The sequence below is a fragment of the Schistocerca nitens genome, chromosome 11 (assembly GCF_023898315.1).
Source record: "Schistocerca nitens isolate TAMUIC-IGC-003100 chromosome 11, iqSchNite1.1, whole genome shotgun sequence".
Classification (NCBI taxonomy): domain Eukaryota; kingdom Metazoa; phylum Arthropoda; class Insecta; order Orthoptera; family Acrididae; genus Schistocerca; species Schistocerca nitens.
The window spans coordinates 184950951-184971785 of NC_064624.1; the positions used below are offsets into that span (position 1 = coordinate 184950951).

Sequence of the window (20835 nt, forward strand, 5' to 3'; positions counted from 1 at the left end):
CAAATCAAGGCTAGATGTGACGACAGTCTTCGCAACTGCTTGCGTTTATCAATGTGCCTGACATTAATTTATCGTCTCTCATCACCAATGACAGACATGTTACGGATCTCTTTTCTTTTTCTAATTTAAAATTGTTATTTACTAACTGTGCCTCATCCCGCTACAATTTTACATACGCGAACATTGTCATCTGAATAAACCGATTGTTCAATGTACGAGGTCAGTCTAAAAAGTATCCGACCTTTGATTTTCTGCAGCGAATTGACGCATGGTGCAGGGAATGGCAATTGAATCTCAATGTAGACAAGTGTAATGTGCTGCGAATACATAGAAAGAAAGATCCCTTATCATTTAGCTACAATATAGCAGGACAGCAACTGGAAGCAGTTAATGCCATAAATTATCTGGGAGTAGGCATTAGGAGTGATTTAAAATGGAATGATCATATAAAGTTGATCGTCGGTAAAGCAGATGCCAGACTGATTCATTGGAAGAATCCTAAGGAAATGCAATCCGAAAACAAAGGAAGTAGGTTACAGTACACTTGTTCGCCCGCTGCTTGAATGCTGCTCAGCAGTGTGGGATCCGTACCAGATATGATTGATAGTAGAGATAGAAAAGATCCAACAGAGAGCAGCGCGCTTCGTTACGGGATCATTTAGTAATCGCGAAAGCGTTACGGAGATGATAGATAAACTCCAGTGGAAGACTGTGCAGGAGAGACGCTCAGTAGCTCGGCACGGGCTTTTGTCAAAGTTTCGAGAACGTACCTTCACCGAGGAGTCAAGCAGTATATTGCTCCCTCCTACGTATATCTCGCGAAGAGACCGTGAGGATAAAATCAGAGAGATTAGAGCCCACTCAGAGGCATACCAACAACCTTTCTTTCCACGAACAATACCAGAGTGGAATAGAAGGGAGAACCAATAGAGGACCGAGCGAGGTGGCGCAGTGGTTAGACACTGGACTCGCATTCGGGATGACGACGGTTCAATCCCGCGTCCGGCCATCCAGATTTAGGTTTTCCGTGATTTCCCTAAATCACTCCAGGTAAATGCCGGGATGGTTCCTCTGAAAGGGCACGGCCGACTTCCTTCCCCATCCTTCCCTAATCCGATGAGACCGATGACCACGCTGTCTGGTCTCCTTCCCCAAACCAACCAACCAACCAACCAATAGAGGTACTGAAGATACCCTCCGCCACACACCGTCAGGTGGCTAGCGGAGTATGGATGTAGATGTAGATGTAGAACTTCGTTACTGGGAAAATGGTAGAGTGCAAAGGAGATTTCTTACAAAGCACTTGTGTGACACTTTGTAGAATATTGCTCTAGTGTGTGGGACTTGTAGCGAATAGGACTGATGGGGGATATTGAATGTACACAGAGAAAAGCAGCACAAATGGTCACAGGTTCGCTGGACTCATGGGAGAGTGTCATAGAGCTGCTGAAGAAATTTAACTAAAGGACACTCAAATCTGCCATGTGCTTCACATAGCTTGAAGACCATGCAAGTGGATGTAAGTATAGAAGACTCTGTAATGTGAATGAGTACTGTACACAGCCTAAAAATAGCAATGACTATCTCATGTTTCCCTATAATAAAAAAGACATCAAAATAGCAACACTTACTGCGAGCTAGTGAAATACCCTTGTCATTATCTCTCCAAAGTTTTAAGTCAAGTTTGCTTCATATATATTGAATGCAAATTGTTAAAATGTCTATGAAACCTGGACAAACTGCAAAGTACTACTCTAGCTGGTGTAATTTCAAATTTCTGCGTTGTATATTTTATGTACCTGTGTGGATTGTGTAAAATATTGTCAAATGATTGTACAGACTCTTTCTATGAAGATATTTTTATAGATGTCTTTATATTTTCATTATGTTGTCAGTGATATGGTTCAATAAATGCAAACTAAATTATGATGGTGAGCTGAACAGTGGATGAAGTCTAACCAGGTCAGCTTGTTGTAGTGTACCGTTTTGTTCAAATACGTGTTGTGTGTAACAGGGCCACAGACTGCTCTTAGGGGACACTAAACAGAAAAATAAAAGAAAAGTGTCGCAAGCAGGTACTTACCGATATTTACTGCTATGACAGAAAACTTGTAACTGGACAGTTTTCTGTCTGGCAGACAGTTTTTACTTGCCACATAAAATTCTGTGAATATGCTGGTATATGTGGATATTTTTTTTGCCAGTGATCAAAAGAAAATGTAACTATGAGACACTGATTGGCACAGAGCTTTATTAAGGTGTTGAAGTTGTTAGTAATGCAAATTTATTCACTTGAAATATAAAACCAGATGTAAATAAATTTTTAAACATTTCAGAAAGACACACCCCTTTTTCAGATATTCAGTTATCATTCCTACATACAGTTTGCAATGCAAGTACATAGAGAAAAGGAAGAAAATTAGATAAATTACTTATAAAGAGGATAATCTATCCAAGTAATGATTTAGAAGCGTGTGTGAGAGTATATGACGTTTACACAGGAGAAAATTATAAAATTCTTGAGATATAGGAATAAATAAACTGTAATAGAGTGCAAAGAATTTTTATCTTATGTCATTATCACAAATTAGCCAGTCTGTATGTAAATTACACACAGTAGTTTTTTACAATCACCAAAGTAACAATTACCAAATTTCATAAACATAGAATATAGGAAAAATTTAGGTGATGAGATTGAAATAACAATTCTATAAATCTGAAATACTTTTACATTTGAAAAAATAACTGCAATTGTACAATGAATCTTGTAAACTTGCTGCTGAAATTTTATTTTTTCCTCCTTGACTATAAATCAATGTATTTTATTTTTCCTCCTTGACTACACAAAATAATCGGTTTGAGTTGTAGTATGACTTAAAAGCTGAAATCTGAATATAGGAAAACCTTTGAATAGTAAAACACTTGAAGGTGTCTGCACTGCCTATCCATACACCCCACATCTTCTGGAATTTCAATTTTAATGCTCACAAACATATTTTGGTTGCCAAGTGTTACAAAATTTCAGGAGGAAGATAGAAAGTTTTCAATGTGCTTAAATTATTTATTTTACAAATGATTTGTCGATGAATAGAAAGTGTTCATACATGTGACAGTTCAATGCAAATTAGTTACTAATTATCTAATTTCCAGGAATTGCAGGTAATTTGTAGTATATAGCACATGAACATTTTTACATGCAATACCTAAAATAAAAGTTTTACTGGCTTTGGATCAAAACCTTTAGGATCTTGAGTACTTTTATTTCATCACCTCTTGTATAAAAACTAAAAGGAAGTAATTTTTAAAAGCATAGTTGCTAGCTGCTGTACACTTTGGTAAGTAGTTCACCTATAAAATACCAGTACAATGATAAACAATTTAAAAAATTATATTATAAAATTGTACTTAATTGTTTGATGTTTAAGACACTGGCACAAGCCACGTGATTACAGGGAAAGACTTCCTGTTACAGACTATTTCCCAATACAGACGCAAAGGTATATCTTTACTCGGAAGTAATGCCTACAGCATTAGAGAAATAGTCAATCTTAATCATATGGTGTAATATTGAGACACACTTCTAAATAAGTGTGGCAGTACAGTTTGACATCTATCCATTCTCAAGCAAAGAGAACGCCATAGGTGTTCTATTTTGTTCTAAGAATAAAGCACAGTTTCTAAAATACTTTTAAAAACTTTTTTGGTGTAATATATTGAAAACGTGAGTCTGTGTTCAAAGAAAATCAAAATATCTAGGTTGGAGTAAATCTCAGTTTTTTTAAACGTTGATTAGATATTAGTTCCAGACAAACGTATTGTAAGTTAAGCTTGATATTGCAAAATGGAAGCAACTGCAAAAAACCTGCCAGTAAATTATGAAAATAATATGTGCTGTCTGTCTTCTATAAAATAATGAATACTGTACTGAACTATGATAGAAACAACCTGCAACAGTAATTATCTTTAATTGTTCTTCTTTATGTGAAAACAGATTGTATGCAGGAAACTTGCATAGAGAATTACTTATAAAGTATATTCCTAATTATCTTATTTGTATTGGCAACAAAATTATGATCTCCCTAGACAACATTTTTTTTTTGCATTAGGAACTGTTTGCATTAACTTCAAACAACAGACTCACATTTCATGTGTAACTTGGAAAAGACAATTTTCACTATTTTCATTATGTATGCAAAGATGTTGCCCTTTCATGCACTATGCAATCATTTAAATCTATAAACAAAGCACTGATTCATAGGGAAAATGTACAAGACACTGCAAAGACCCCATTATTGTTATTAACTTGAAAAAAATTACTCTCAGTCAATCAGCAAGGTAACTCAGTCAATGTGCACACTCACCATCCCATACACACACTACGCTATAGTAGTTTTAATACCTGGAAAACCCACCAAAACATGTGAGCAATGATATATTTCTAGCGGTACTAATTCTTGCAGAATATCTTAACAATAATAATATCAACAAGGAAAAAGATTATACAATATTTTAACAATAACATACAATAGACTCTAGGAAAAATCAAACAATGTGCATTATCACAGTGAAAAATGATTTGTTACATTTGTAACAAAGAACAAACTATGCCACAAAAACATTACTGCGACAAATAAAGTCGCAGACCATATGTATCAAATTGATTAAAATAGGATGTGTAAAAAGTAAAGTGCGTTAAATTTCTTCCCCTTAAACATTATTAAAACCCCATCACACAACCGTTTGAGTTAAACTTTCGAAGCATGAAAAAGGACGAAATGCTTTTCTGAGTACCAACATGATATTATTAAAGGAAGAAGTTCTAAGGCTTGTAAATATTGGCTATAGTTGTTATCATGAAATATTTTCATGTTGTATCGGGTTTTCTCCTCTCATATTATCTTCACTTCACAAAAACTGTAGCATTTACATTTTAGTTCATCTTATTGTACTTGTTTTAGGCAGAAATTTCTAAAAGAGCTTTTTTTAAGAAAACACGATATGCTCTTTTTTATGCAGTCACTAATATCATAAAGACAGTCCCATTCAACATCTCTGGAACGCAGTTAATACATTTCCAAAATGGTTGATAATATCATAAATATCACAATTATGTTGGAAATTGAAAGCACAACACCTGGAAGTCTGTTATTGATAAATTTCTTCACGTCATCAGAATGTTTGTCAAAAGATCCTTTCTTTAAAATATTTTAACAACCACATGGTAAAAACATTCCATAAACTAGATACAAACATGAACTACACAGCATTATAAGGTAGACAGATGGCAATAGGTTACATTAGTATGACAGTAAATGTTTAATTTTTCGTTATTGGAAAAGTAATGTGCAAAGGTAATGTCACATCTCATTTCCAAATTGAATACTTTTAAGAAAAAACAGCAACACTAATCCTTTGTGTCATTGTCACCTGGGTTTTCAAGCAGGCACTGAATTGTTGTTGCAAGCGAGTTGCCATTTATACAAAATAAGTTAGCAGTTTCTGCATTGTAATTATATTTAACAATTTTGGCAGTGCTAGAATTAGCAGCTTAATTTGAAGTTTATATAAACTGCATAGTTGTCTTGAATGGTATCAACTGCAAAGTAGCTTTTTGTATCAAAGAGGCAGAACAATTTGCAATTAAAAATTAAATTGATGGTAGTCTGAAGTTATAAGTTTCTTGCTGGAAATGACCTGAAATACACTTCTACATATTTGTCTCCAGCATACATATTTATTGTTACTTTCTAATAGAATACTAGCTGAGTTATGCCTTTTTTCCATAACTTCAACTTGCATTTCGCAAATATTTCTTTCATAGTGCAAAAACATCTCTGATTCCAATGACAGATGAGATGCCATAATTTCCTAGCTATATCAATTATTCTACACAGTGCCCTTTTAATTTAGCCTCAATCTTCTCACTCCTACATCAACAAACAACTACACAAGCTACAAAAGACTTATTTATTTAATGTCACATTTCCAGAATGGGTGGGATCTTCTGACAGCAATGAATGTTGTTTGTTATTGTTAAAAACAATGAATTGTGAGTGAAGTTTTAATTCTGTTTGAAATATTTTTTGTTGCCCTTGACATAAAGTCCACAGGCCACACATACCATTGCGATTTATCAAAGGCAGAAATATGCCAATTGTATTCTCAGCACTAGAAAAGTTTGGAAGGAAAAAGTACTTGATTAAAATATTTTACATTAGTCAGAGCAGAAGTTTAAACAAATTCATAGAAAAATCTGCAGGCAGTATCTTTCTGCAGCAGGATTGTTCTTTAGAAGCAGTAATATTGGATAATATAGTATGGAAATGATTTTCTAGTTACTCTTTAAGGCTGTTTAATCACTGAAAGTACTGAAATAATATAGATATGATTAAGAAAAATATTAGAAAGAAAGAGCTTGAGCAAGTTTTAGCTTTCAAAAGAATTAATTAATAATTCACTCTTTGATTACAATATATGGACTGTATACTGATTTTCAGTACCACACATATACAAATAGTGAATATAAGTGGTATTAGAGGAAAAGTACAAGCCCATATGGAAAATATGGAATGCAAAAAATGATGTGTATTGCAATAATGATGTATGATGCTTTGGCACATACACTCAACTGAGCAAAAGTGGCTGTTGAAAACAAAATTTGGTGTTGATTGAAATTATATTATTCTTCAGGGACATAAAAGATAAAATCTTCAAATAATGCAGTTTTAGGGATTATAGCCATGTGTTTTGTGTATTAAGAACTAAGTGCAAATTCATGTACACAAGAAGAAAATTATGTCATAATTTTGTTATTTTTACATCTTCAATTCAATTACTGAGTGACTGCTTAAAATTGTGTAAGGTCAAGTGGCTTTACACTACAATCATTTTGGGCTCTTCTGTTTTTCAATAATTGTTCGACATCTCAACTGAATGTTTTTTAAGAGGGAGAGGCACGCATGCATATTGAGAAAAGGCAAGAAATTATTATAAGGAAAAATAACAAGAATTTTAACAGCATCTTTGGACATCTGACTAAATAATTTTTGCCTGGTGTTTCTTCATACAGTAACACAGATTGATGGTATTTATTTCCCATTACCAGTGAAAGATCTCTTATGTATATCTGCAACTTGCTGGAACTGATTTTTTTCCTCTTTTGTTTCCCTTATTTGAATCTTTCTCATTCAACAATAACTTGTGAGAGGCTTTTTCTTTTATTTATACATTTACTCCACAGAGTGTGATGCATGCCTGTGAATTTATGTTCTTCAGAGTCCTGTCAGCTGTTTCTTGTAAGGAAATTCCATATATCACGAACTTGCTTCACAGAATCCAACAGCCACCAATGGATATATTCAATGAATAAATGCAATGCAGTGCTTTTAACAACAATGCCAAAGCCTTAACACACTGTTGAGACAGTTTTAATGCAATGAAATAAAATGTATGTTGTTGAGATATAATGGGCTTAGATAAGTATAATGTTTGTGGGGCATGAGAATATGGAGAACAGCAGGTGACCGATATGTACCAACCCGATTATTCTTGGTTGTAACAACAAGTAACTCAATAAAACTGTCCTGATATCAGTCCTCTATGAAATCGTTAAAACAAGTAACTCTGTGGACAAGTCATTGTCTTTTCATGTTGCTGGATTGATCCTCATGATACACGCATTTTGAGAGTTGGGTGTTTTCCGTTTAAGAAGGAAGTGTATTTACAGATAAATGGCTCAGGTTGTGACTTCAATTCAACTATAGTGCTGGTTAATCTCATGGATTGAGGATCACAGTTCTTAAAGTGCAACATCGAGAATTCAAACACCATAAATACAAGGCTAATTTTCTTTCTTCTCACCAATATATGTTCCATAGAATTTGTACACAACTGGAAAATTACAATACTTCTAATTTTTTAAAAAATGTAAAAAATCGTTACTGATGATGCAGAGTTAACAGAAACAAGTAGTACTTTTTGGACCAGTCTGCTTGGACGTTTTCTGGCCAGAGCTTGAACAACCTGCCCTGTGGATGCCAGTACATCTTCTATGAAAAATTGAATGATTTCTTACAAGATATGCTGTTATAACAAGCAGTTGTGAGTCACTTTATACCAAGGAAATAAAGTGTAAAAATACTATTCTGTGGGCCTATCTGCAAGTGCAGTAGTATTTCCTAATATGTTTCATAATTTTAATATCTGACAGCTTTTTTACATGAATTTATCAATGATTTATTTTATGACTGATTTTAGAAATGTTAGTAACACAAAGCTTTAAGGGTGATGTATAACAGAAAGAAATTGGTCTCCACATATATGGCATTTAATGGACTTTAAGTTTTTATAGTTCAAGTTATAGTACTGGTAAAGAATATTGACAACAGAAGAAAAACAGTATCATGAAATGTTTTAATTTATTGAAGTTGTTATTTATTGTAAATGACGACTGAGACCAAACAGAACTTTCTTCATGTCAGTTAGCATATGTGTGTGTATGTGAAGTAAGACTGTTGTATGGTACATGCTTCCAAATTAAAATGTGTTTGCTGCCTACACAGTCATCTGACTAGACTTTCATATTTCTGGACATGATAAATTGATGCTTTTCCATACGTCTTATTGAGTTCTGGATGTGAGGTATTCACTTGTAGATCAAAATTACTAATTATCAACTTTCCCTCTTTGTGGATGTCTTTTGATACTTTCCAATATTTTGCCATTATCTTCACTATACTTGCAGATTGTCCCATAAGATATAAATATTTAAAGGGAAAAGACAATGTAAATGGTAAGAGAAGAATTTGAGATAACGTTATTGTTGTTACCAGGGAAGAAACTGTAGGGTGTTCAATATTCCTTATGATATTGGATCTGACTCCTGAAAGATGGCAAATATTTGTAATGAATCAGAAAATAAATACAGTTATATATTACTCGTTTCCAGTAACCCAAACAAAAATATTCATGTTGCTGTCAAATCAAAGTTCAGAATAACTAATTCATCTGTGCAATCAGAATACATTATGCAATCCAAGGTAATTTAATACTTCATCAAGTACATCTAACGTAGGTACTGGGAAGTTTCATGCATTTTGTGATGCTGTTTTATCTATTCAAGATGTAGAAATGTTTTTTTTATTATCTATGAAGATTACAGAATGAACGAAAGTCATACAGCTGGTTTCTGCAGTTGGCTACCTGTGTAAACAATTTAGCTCAGTATTAAATTGTATACATGAGAGACCTGTAATAACTTCCAATGGCAATCTGTGCTTGCAAGACATCAGATCAGAAGTGTTTCCACCAGAAACTGGGTCACCAGTTCTCAGAAAAACGAGAGGAAATATCCATGGGCGCTATGCTGCTACAGTCTTGGACAGAAAGACAATCGTTTATACATTGACCTGTATCACTTTGATACCTCTGAGGCCAACTACTGTAGTTGAAGGCTTTTCTCCATGGGAGAGATGTAAAGATGTAAACACACACACACAAACACACATACATATACATAAATGCTGTCAGAAGGTTTCCCACTCTAGACAGGTTAATTTTACTTTACATTTCACTCTTGAAAATCTGGACTAATGTAGAAATACTGATAAACTATAAAAGTTACATGTGCGATCTTTACACTGATCTTGATTCTGTCACCATGTGTTGTTAGGTAGCTCAGCAATATTTCCTGTCGCAGCATCTGCTTTGAAAGTCTAATACAATGGAAGCAGACTCATAAACCAGAAATGCAGCTCACAGAACTTCCTGTTTTTGATAATATTGTCAAGAAGGTAAGGATCACTGCTTGTGTCAGAAATCTCTAGGGCATCTCGGCAAATGTCTTTGGTAGTAAAGCATGTCCTTCACAAGTCCTTACATGGAGACATTATATAGTGTGTGTCACATTTAAAAGTTTTTGGGCTTCCATTTGGCAAGGAGATGCATCTGCTCACACTTGATTATATATGTAGAGTTATATATAGTATGAATGAAGAGCTATAGTGTACAGGACTTTTGAAAATAAAAGATCTGTACTATAATTATACTGCCAGTTGAATTGAGTATGTCCATGATTCAGGGTAACTGATGTAAGATAACACATCCTAGATAGTTTTCTTGGATGTTTCGTTTCTCCTGCAAATGTGGCCCTGCACATCTAAGTGTGGTACTTCATGCAAAGTTGTATGGTTACAGGATTTTCAGAAATCTATAAAAGAACATAAATTCCATGTTTGCACTGCAGAATAGAGTATATGTTCAAGATGATACTGCCAGTAGAGTTAGGAAAGCCCACGGGACAGAGGAATGGATACAGGATGTCACACGCATTAAAGCAATTTATCCACACACACCTAGGCACAGATTTTCATATAAGTTTATAAGATTACAGGAATTCCAGATATCCATAAAAAACTAGAAATTTACGGATCTGCACTGTCAACAAAGCTCATGAATTTTCAAAAAGATATTGCAAGTTGAATCAAGAATGTCCGTGATATAAAGGAACTGATGAAGTGTACCACAGATTGAATAATGCTGCTGGATGTTTACTTCCATGTGAAAATGTATCCCTGCACATCAGATTATGGAGTTTGAGATGCTGTTATGAGATTACAGGAGTCTCAGGTATCTTAAAAATGTAGAAATTACTAGGTTTACAGGAAATTGATCCTGCCAATTGAGTGAAGACTCTTATGTCACGGAGAACTTAATTTAGAATGTCAGAAAGCTGATAATTCTGTTGGGAGTTGCCTTTGTTTTGCAAGTGCATCTGTGTTTATCTGTGTGTGGTGACACATGTAGTGTTGCAAAGTTAAAGTGGTAGAAATTAGTGGGTTTACGCTGGAAAGTGCTGGAAATTTCCAATAAGCATACTGCCAGATGAATCACAAAACCCCGCGGCACAGAAAAATTGATGTACTACGTGACAGATAAGATAACACAGTGTTTATGTCACACAATGTGTAGTTTCCTTGTAGGGTTTCTGAAAATCACTAACGATTTTCACATATCTTCCAAACAAATCCGGTAAATTTGTAGGCATATATACAGTGCTGAGGTAAGTGACTGTACTTGTCCTCCGAGGAACTGATGGTGCGGACATTCTGTGAGATGTCACCTCCAGCGATTGAATGTGACGCAGCACTTCTGGGTCGCTGGCACAAAAGGTTAATGTTTATAGGCTTTCCACAATGGTATCACAGTTGTCCATTAAAGAAGGTTGGCTAGATGTGGAGACACACTCACAAGCACCAAACAGTGCTTCACAAGAGGAGGATAGGTCACGACCACGAATCTGGTCTCCAATGATCAACCAAGGCACTCCACTCCAGAGCCTGTACGGCTCTGTGGGAACACAACGACAGCTGGGTGGCTGATGTGATGGAGGCTGGGACCAAGAGTCTGGCCCCCAATGATCAATCAAGGCACACTCGAGGTCTCACAGTACCCACAGCTGAGTAGCCGGTGTTGTGGCGGTCAGCCTCGCTGCTCAATTGGTCTCTTCCCACCAGCTCTCGTTGAGGCAGGCACCGTAGCTCTCCGCAGCAGCTGCGACGGCCGCGTCAGTGGACAGCGACGAAAAGAGCAGTGGGAGTGTCTCGTCCTCGTCGTCATCAGCAGCGCCACTGGTGCAGCCACCCCCGACACGGCCACTGCCACCCCCCACTCCACCTCCGCAGCAGCCGGCAGGTGCCGACGAGGTGGACCCGTGGTGGTGGTAGGGCTGATGCTGGTACTGATAGGCCCCGTAGGTGGCGCTGGGGTCTGAAGCCCCCAGCACGGAGGAGTAGCCGGGGGCGGAGGCGGAGGCGGGGCCGGCGAGCACCGGAAGCAGGTCGCCCACCCCGCCATCCTGTGGGTGTATGAGGTCAAGTGCATTATTTCGTTTCATGTTAGTCTTAATCCATAATAAACGCACTACTGACCATTAAAACTGCCCCTCCAGGAAAGATAAAAAATGACAGCATGGGCAGTACAATAGCAAGAAAGAAAGATGAAATTTGTGGGTGGTTTTGGGCACACAGGATGCGAAATTCAGGACACAGAGCTGTCATATCTGCCAGTAACAGTGGCTCTAACCCAGTTCCACACCAAGTTGAACTAAACTCGGATGACATAAGGACGTGTCATTCAATGTTGCTTCAACTCTTTGTCATGGTTCATCAACTGTAGTGGCTGATGAGTGCTGGCGTGTCAGTGTCTCGGCAACCCGTGACCAGATGTTCTCAGTGTGTGAAAGAGTCTGGAGAACGTCCTCACCAGGGCAACATTCAAACACTCTCTGTAACGGTGCAAGTCAGGACAACAGAGGCGACATAAGGTCTTGCGTTGTATTGTTGAAAGGTAATATCATGGAGACCTCAAAGATGGGACTGCTGATGGCTCCTGTTCAAACTATCAGTGAAGAAAAAGAGAGGTGATTATGTTGTGTACCCAGTAACACCCCATCCAACCATGCTCGGTGTTGAGCCCAGATGACGATGACAAATGCAGTATAGCAATGTTCGATTCTATCACAGCGTCCACACATGGATATCTCCATTGTGATCCTGTATCCAGAAGTGAGACTTACCTGAAAAGATTTCATGGTGCAACCCCTCTGTCCACCATTGTCATTAGGCACCCCACTAGATTAACATCTACATACGTGCTCTCAAACCCACCATGTATGGCTGCTAGTGATTTCCCTTCCCCTTCCACCCGCAAAAGAAGCGAGAGAAAAGTGACTACTGCATCGAGGGAAGCTACAACGTGGTCACTGTCCGTACAGTCTGTGTTTTTTCAAATTTCATTGCATTATTTGCGAGGATGCTTGTCTTGCTATAGAACAAATTTATTTCGTGATTAAACACACATAATGTGATCATACAATCCTGCATGGCTGAACTAAAAATATCAGTCCTCTTGGGCGCTAGTCAAATAGTGTCAGTGACATGATGAATGATATAGAATGAGGTCCACCTGAAAACATTGATACTTACCATGACAGTCACAAGTTCAGCATCATCAAAGAATGATAAAATCCAGTTTCAATAGGCCACTACACTGCTTCTCTCGAATATGCTGGCAACTGTTTATGCTTCTTACATCAGGAACATGATCTTCATACAAACAAACAACATTCAAACGCGACATCTGAATCACAAATTCAATGCCTAATAATTCCTTATACATGGTATGTGGATGGCCGACCTACTCTGAGCAGTTGTGCTGAAATGCTAATGGCTGATATCAAAATATGTAGCACACTTGATACCAAGTGGATGATTGTTGCAGGCCTTGATGTACCGGTAATTTTAAGGGCAAACAGTTTATTAGATGAGTGGAGGGAGGGGTCGCTAAAATAAGAAGCTGTAGTTGGTAACATGGAGGCTACATCAGATCAGCAGGGTGATGAATCACCATGAAGATCGAATGGAGTATACAATGAGGAGAGCAATGTCCTAGGGAATACGTGTTACCTGAGTCAGCCGAGGTCACTGGATGGTGCAGAAGGGCAGCTTCTGAGCCTGACTGCTGAGTTGCTGATGGTCGGCGTCCTCGTCCTTGGGCGAGCCATCAGCGCCCCCTCCGGGTCCCCCGGGGGGGCACATTGATTGTCATCTAAGCGCCAGGGTGGACACCATGGGTGGCCTCGCTGGCTTGTTGTCCAGGATGCGCTCCAGCTCTGCCATTGTGCTGCTGGTCAGCTTTGGCACCAGCTGTGGCACAGTAAACATAGTATCACAGTCATGTTATCCCTAGGTGCGACATAACACACACTGAAATTAACCACTTTCCAATTGGTGATTACAACTTATTTTGTGTATGAATTAGCTGGCTCAATGTGCTTCTTTGAAAGGACTAGATACCGTCTTTGAATTGGGCTACCAATAGAGTTTCTGTAATTTCTGATGCACTGAGCTCTTGTTAAGACAGTGCTGAGTGCATGTTATTTGGTAAATTAATGGACCGACTAGTTGATATACTGATGAACTGACTAACTGATGGATTGACCAACTGAGAGACTAATGGCTTGAGTAAATGACTAATGGACTGAGCAACAAGTCAAGTGATTGATAGGTGGATAGGTGGACGAACAGATGGATGAATGGGTGAATCGATAGAGGAATAAATTAATGGGTGATTAGATGACTTGTTGGAGATATTGATGGACTTTGTGTATGAAATTCATGAGTGAAGGGTATTTGATTGAGTGATGATTGACTAATTGATAGATTGCATTGACTGACTGTACTGTGGGTGGATAGGTGGATGTATAGCTGAACCAACAGATGGATGAATGGGTGAATCGACAGAGGAACAAATTAATAGATGATTAGATAATTTGTTGGAGAGATTGATGGATGTTGTTACTAACAGACTTAATGAGTGAAGGGTATTTGATTGAGTGATGATTGACTAATTAGCAGACTGATGGTTGGCCAATGACAGACTGAGATATGGCGTAGTTGCTTGTTAGCAGGGATGACCAGTTGACTGGCTGGTGGATTGATTCACAACCCAAATGATTGAGTGATTGACGAAAGGGTGGATAGATGGATGACTAGAAGGATAGCTGGATGAAATGAGGTAGGGATGAATTAATGGATGGACAGATTGATGAACTGTATGACTGACAGAACGATACATCGATTAGCTAATTGATTTATTGGTTACTTTATGTGAATTATTTACCAGATAGCTGAAAAAGACGTTTTCCACATCGTCCTTATTTTCATTTTCTTCTGAGAACTTTCCAGATCACTTGAGAATGTCATAAAAATAAACGTTCAGAAAAATCGTAAAAATTTTAATATTTCATGTTCAAAAATAATCTCGAATGTCCAATAATATTCATGGATACTAAATCCATTTAAGTATTCAATAACAGCCTAATGTTAAACAGAGTACAATGTCATTCAGTTATTCATTTCTTTATAAAACACCAAAAACATACCAAAACAATCATAAATATTCGAGAATGTTAACCCTTGTAATCATATGACTATGGTGGAGACAATTCCAATGGCACTAATCGAATTTGTGGGCTCATGTAATACATTCCCAACTGCTTCACAGACTCCCTATAAGAAGGCCTTGGAGTGAATCCCTTTCTACACACCCATATCTCCGAACTCAAACCCTGCAGTTTGAAATGGAAATCTTTTTCAAGGGTGCAAATGGAGGGCTGCCAAATCATATAACTGCAGGAGTGGGTCTCAGAGTTAAGGCAGAAGGCATGAACAAATTGTGCTAACATTTATTATGTATATTGATTTAAAGAGGTATTGATGTACAGATGGCTCAAATAATTGATTGATTGGTGTATTAATTGACTATAATTGTTTTTTTTTCAGTCGAAATAACCTGGAACGTGTCACTTTACAGGATACATATAAATGATACCTTATAAAATAAATGAACATATTACTTTTCGATCCTACACTGTCACTAGAAACTAAGTTTTTCTGAATGACTGACTGGGCTTCCTTGAAGGGGCTCTACACCTTTGTAGATCTGCTCAGCAGTTGGAACCCCCACACCAAATTTATCCAAAAAGGTTGTGCAGTCTAATAGATTCACACAGCAGAAGGATACTGGTACCCCGTATTAGATTACATACACTCTTTGCCTTGAGCTCATAGGTGATCCGCTATACGCTACAGATTAGATGGGTAGACGGATCCACCTGCAGGGGCGCACAGCCAGTTCACACATACAGACCCCAGTAGCAGATAGTGGAATCCATCTGAGCTGAGACCTTAAGCGATGACTAGCTGGTTATGAGAACAGACTATACAGCCGATTGGGCTCATCTGGAGTGATTGTACTCTTTTGTGGCTATACTTAATATCCTTAATCAGATTTATCACGAAGGAATATGTGCTCAAGTAAACACAAACCTCTGTATAACTATTACCAGTACAAAGATAAACCCAGGTACTGTGATAATTTTATATGGATCCGGCTAATATGTAGTACGTTAATTACCCCCTCCCCCCTCCCATTACAATGATGAAGTAAATTTAGCAACACACTGCTGTGTTGTTGTTGTTGTGATCTTCAGTCCTGAGACTGGTTTGATGCAGCTCTCCATGCTACTCTATCCTGTGCAAGCTTCTTCATCTCCCAGTATCTACTGCAACCTACATCCTTCTGAATCTGCTTAGTGTATTCATCTCTTGGTCTCTTGGTCTCCCTCTACGATTTTTACCCTCCACACAGCCCTCAAATACAAAATTGGTGATCACTTGATGCCTCAGAAAATGTGTTACCAACTGATCCCTTCCTCTAGTCAAGTTGTGCCACAAATTTCTCTTCTCCCCAGTTCTTTTCAATACTCCTCATTAATTATGTGATCTACCCATCTAATCTTCAGCATTCTTCTGTAGCACCACATTTCGAAAGCTTCTATTCTCTTCTGGTCTAAAGTATTCATCGTCCATGTTTCACTTCCATACATGGCTACACTCCATACAAATACTTTGAGAAATGACTTCCTGACACTTAAATCTATACTCGATGTTAACAAATTTTTCTTCTTCAGAAACGCTCTCCTTGCCATTGCCAGTCTACATTTTATATTTTCTCTACTTCGACCATCATCAGTTATTTTGCTTACCAACAACAAAACTCATTTCCTACTTTAAGTGTCCCATTTCTTAATCTACGTAATTCCCTCAGCATCACCTACTTAATTCGACTACATTCCGTTATCTTCGTTTTGCTTTTGTTTCCTGTACTGCTTGCTCAATATACAGATTGAATAACATCGGGGAGAGGCTACAACCCTGTCTCACTCGGTTCCCAACCACTGCTTCCATTTTATGCCCCTCGACTCTTATAACTGCCATCTGTTTTCTGTACAAATTGTAAATAGTCTTTCGCTCCTTGTATTTTATCCCTGCCACCTTCAGAATTGAAAGAGAGTATTCCAGTCAACATTGTCAAAAGCTTTCTCTAAGTCTACAAATGCTAGAAACGTAGGTTTGCCTTTCCTTAATCTATTTTGTAAGATAAGACGTAGAGTCAGTATTGCCTCAAGTGTTGCAACATTTCTACGGAATCCAGACTGATCTTCCCCGAGGTCGGCTTCTACTAGTTTTTTTCCATTCGTCTGTAAAGAATTAGTATTTTGCAGCCGTGGCTTATAGTTAGGGTAATTTTCACACCTGTCAACACCTGCTTTCTTTGGGATTGGAATTATTATATTCTTCTTGAAGTCTGGGGGTATTTCGCGTGTCTCATACATCTTCCTCACCAGATGGTAGAGTTTTGTCAGGACTGGCTCTCCCAAGACCAATTCCAATGGAATGTTGTCTACTCCCGGGGCCTTGTTTCGACACAGGTCTTTCAGTGCTCTGTCAAACTCTTCACGCAGTATCCCATTTCATCCTCATCTACATTCTCTTACATTTCCATAATACTGCCCTCAAGTACATCGCCCTTGTATGGACCCTCTATATAGTCCTTCTATAGAATAGCGTACAGCCCCGGGCGATCTGTGCCGAGCGGCAAACGTCAAAGAGCTCCTTTGTTTGAACGAGTGTTAAGTTTGTCCGTTGTTGAGTTTCAGTAACAGACTGAAGTGTTTTGTCGGGCTCATAACGCAGCTCATCTCCGCGATTTTTGCAATCTGTGAATGTTTTTAGTTGATGCAAACGCTTTGGACTTCGCTAAGATTTCTACCGTGGCTGGAACTCGGAAACGAATGTTGGAGACAAAAATGGAGGTTTTCAAAAGAAGTGGATAACGAAGTGATACAAATAGATACATGGCGAGGAAGTATGGACTTGACCAATGAACGTTAGCTACAGTCCTTAAAAAACGAAAATAAAATGAAGAAAGTTTTGTAGGTAGCAAACTTAACCCTTCAAGAAAAAGAATGAAGACAGCTGGTGCTGACTGTGTGGACAGGGGTACAGTGCGGTGGTTTCCTGAGATGTGTGCGCAGAATGTATCAATTAAGGGTCCATTGATACGCCGAAAAGCATTACATTTCACTAAGTTGCCTGGCGTTTCTAATTTTAAGGCAAGTAACGGATGAAGGTGGAAGGTGTATATAGAGGGTTTATACAAGGGCGATGTACTTGAGGACAATATTATGGAAATGGAAGAGGATGTAGGTGAAGATGAAATGGGAGATACTATACTGCGTGAAGAGTTTGACAGAGCACTGAAAGACCTGAGTCGAAACAAGGCCCCGGGAGTAGACAACATTTCATTACAACTACTGACAGCCTTGGGAGAGCCAGTCCTGACAAAACTCTACCATCTGGTGAGCAAGATGTATGAGACAGGCGAAATACCCTCAGACTTCAAGAAGAATATAATAATTCCAATCCCAACGAAAGCAGGTGTTGACAGGTGTGAAAATTACGGAACTATCAGTTTAGTAAGTCACAGCTGCAAAATACTAACGCGAATTCTTTACAGACGAATGGAAAAACTGGTAGAAGCGGACCTCGGGGAAGATGAGTTTCGATTCCGCAGAAATATTGGAACACGTGAGGCAATACTGACCTTACGACTTATGTTAGAGGAAAGATTAAGGAAAGGCAAACCTACGTTTCTAGCATTTGTAGACGTAGAGAAAGCTTTTGACAGTGTTGACTGGAATACTCTCTTTCAAATTCTAAAGTTGGCGGGGGTAAAATACAGGGAGCGAAAGGCTATTTACAATTTATACAGAAATCAGATGGCAGTTATAAGAGTCGAGGGATATGAAAGGGAAGCAGTGGTTGGGAAGGGAGTGAGACAGGTTTGTAGCCTCTCCCCGATGTTATTCAATCTGTATATTGAGCAAGCAGTAAAGGAAACAAAAGAAAAATTCGGAGTAGGTATTAAATTCCATGGAGAAGAAATTAAAACTTTGAGGTTCGCCGATGACATTGTAATTCTGTCAGAGACAGCAAAGGACTTGGAAGAGCAGTTGAACGGCATGGACAGTGTCTTGAAAGGAGGATATAAGATGAACATCAACAAAAGCAAAACGAGGATAATGGAATGTGGTCCAATTAAGTTGGGTGATGATGCGGGAATTAGATTAGGAAGTGAGACACTTAAAGTAGTAAAGGAGTTTTGCTATTTGGGGAGTAAAATAACTGATGGTGGTCGAAGTAGAGAGGATATAAAATGTAGACTGGCAATGGGAAGGAAAGCGTTTCTGAAGAAGAGAAATTTGTTAACATCGAGTATAGATTTAAGTGTTAGGAAGTCGTTTCTGAAAGTATTTGTATGGAGTGTAGCCATATATGGAAGTGAAACGTGGACGATAAATAGTTTGGACAAGAAGAGAATATAAGTTTTCGAAATGTGGTGCTACAGAAGAATGCTGAAGATAAGGTGGGTAGATCACGTAACGAATGAGGAGGTACTGAATAAGGGAGAAGAGGAGTTTGTGGCACAACTTGACAAGAAGAAGGGATCGGTTTGTAGGGCACATTCTGAGGCATCAAGGGATCACAAATTTATTATTGGAGGGCAGCGTGGAGGTTAAAAATCGTAGAGGAAGACCAAGAGATCAATACACTAAACAGATTCAAAAGGATGTAGGTTGCAGTAAGTACTGGGAGATGAAGAAGCTTGCACAGGATAGAGTAGCATGGAGAGCTGCATCAAACCAGTCTCAGGACTGAAGACAACAACAAAACGGATGATTGGAAAGATTTAGGGACAGGCATGGGATCATTTTTAAAGTGATTTCAGGAGAAAAAAAATCATCACCTTCAGTCGATGCAGAACTTTGGAGGACAAACAGCGCGTGTAAACTGTTAGAAAAATACAGTCCTGAAAACTTGAACAGATGAGACGGGATCCTTTTATGAACTGGTGCCAGAGAACACGATGGCCTTTAGAGGAGAAAAGTGTAAAGGAGGGAAGCAGTCTAAAGTACGATTAACTGCAGCAACGCGTCAGGGACACATAAATTGACACCGCTGGTCATCGGACGATCAGCAAACCCACGGTACTGACATTCAAAGTGATCTGGAGATTTATTCAGCAGTTACTGGTAAAACCATAGATGCCTTAGTAGTTCAATACTTGTCAGTGGATGATGAGGCAGCCAGCCGCTGTGGCCGAGCGGTTCCAGGCGCTTCAGTCCGGAACCGCGCTGCTGCTACGGTCGCAGGTTCGAATCCTGCGTCGGGCACGGATGTGTGTGATGTCCTTAGGTTAGTTAGGTTTAAGTAGTTCAAAGTCTAGGGGACTGATGACCTCAGATGTTAAGGTCCATTGTGCTTACAGCCATTTTTTGATGATGAGGCGTTGGTGTTTGAAGCATGAACCGACGAATCTATCATCGAGGAGTTAAAAGGTAATGACGATGACAGTGATGTGATTAAGTGAGAATCCCGTCCTCTGTTGGAGCCAATAGGTCAGTTGGAAACCATTCAGCAACTAGCACCTTCAATCCCCAGTGTTTCAGTGCAGCGAACGATTGCTTTAGAGGAGATAAAGACAATATTCACAAGAGAATCTTGAAGAAAAAAGAAACAAATGAAAATAAGTGCATTTTTATGTACCCAAAAGTAAGATATTCCACAGGTACAGTATTAATAAATGAAGTGAACAAAATGTGTTTCATTTTTTTTCTTTTATGTTATCTTTCATCAGAAAAGCGCTACAGTAAAGTACTTTCAGCCACGAAAACATGGCTCCTTTCTCTGAGTCATGGTAACAAAACCTCATTATGACAATAACCCTGGTACAACAATTTAATTTTCATGGTCCCATGAAATTCATTATATCGATGTTTGACTGTATGCACACCTGCGTCGACCATGCAGGAGACTCATTTTGGAATATGGGTTAGTTGGATAAATGGTTAGATTCACCTCCTCTTATACA

At 38.3% G+C, this 20835-nt stretch overlaps 1 protein-coding gene across 1 annotated transcript in view; it reads right to left on the reverse strand.

Annotated features, from left to right (window-relative positions):
* Window positions 1-2220: 2220 nt before the first annotated feature.
* Window positions 2221-20835, reverse strand: part of LOC126212760 (voltage-gated potassium channel subunit beta-2) — a 117355-nt gene continuing 98740 nt past the window's right edge. Inside the window, exons 9-10 of the mRNA XM_049940167.1 lie at window positions 13464-13703; window positions 2221-11854 (exon numbers count right to left, since the gene is read on the reverse strand). Of these exons, the coding sequence (XP_049796124.1) occupies window positions 13602-13703 (102 nt within the window). The 3' untranslated portion in view covers window positions 2221-11854; window positions 13464-13601. The remainder of the gene's footprint in view (window positions 11855-13463; window positions 13704-20835) is intronic.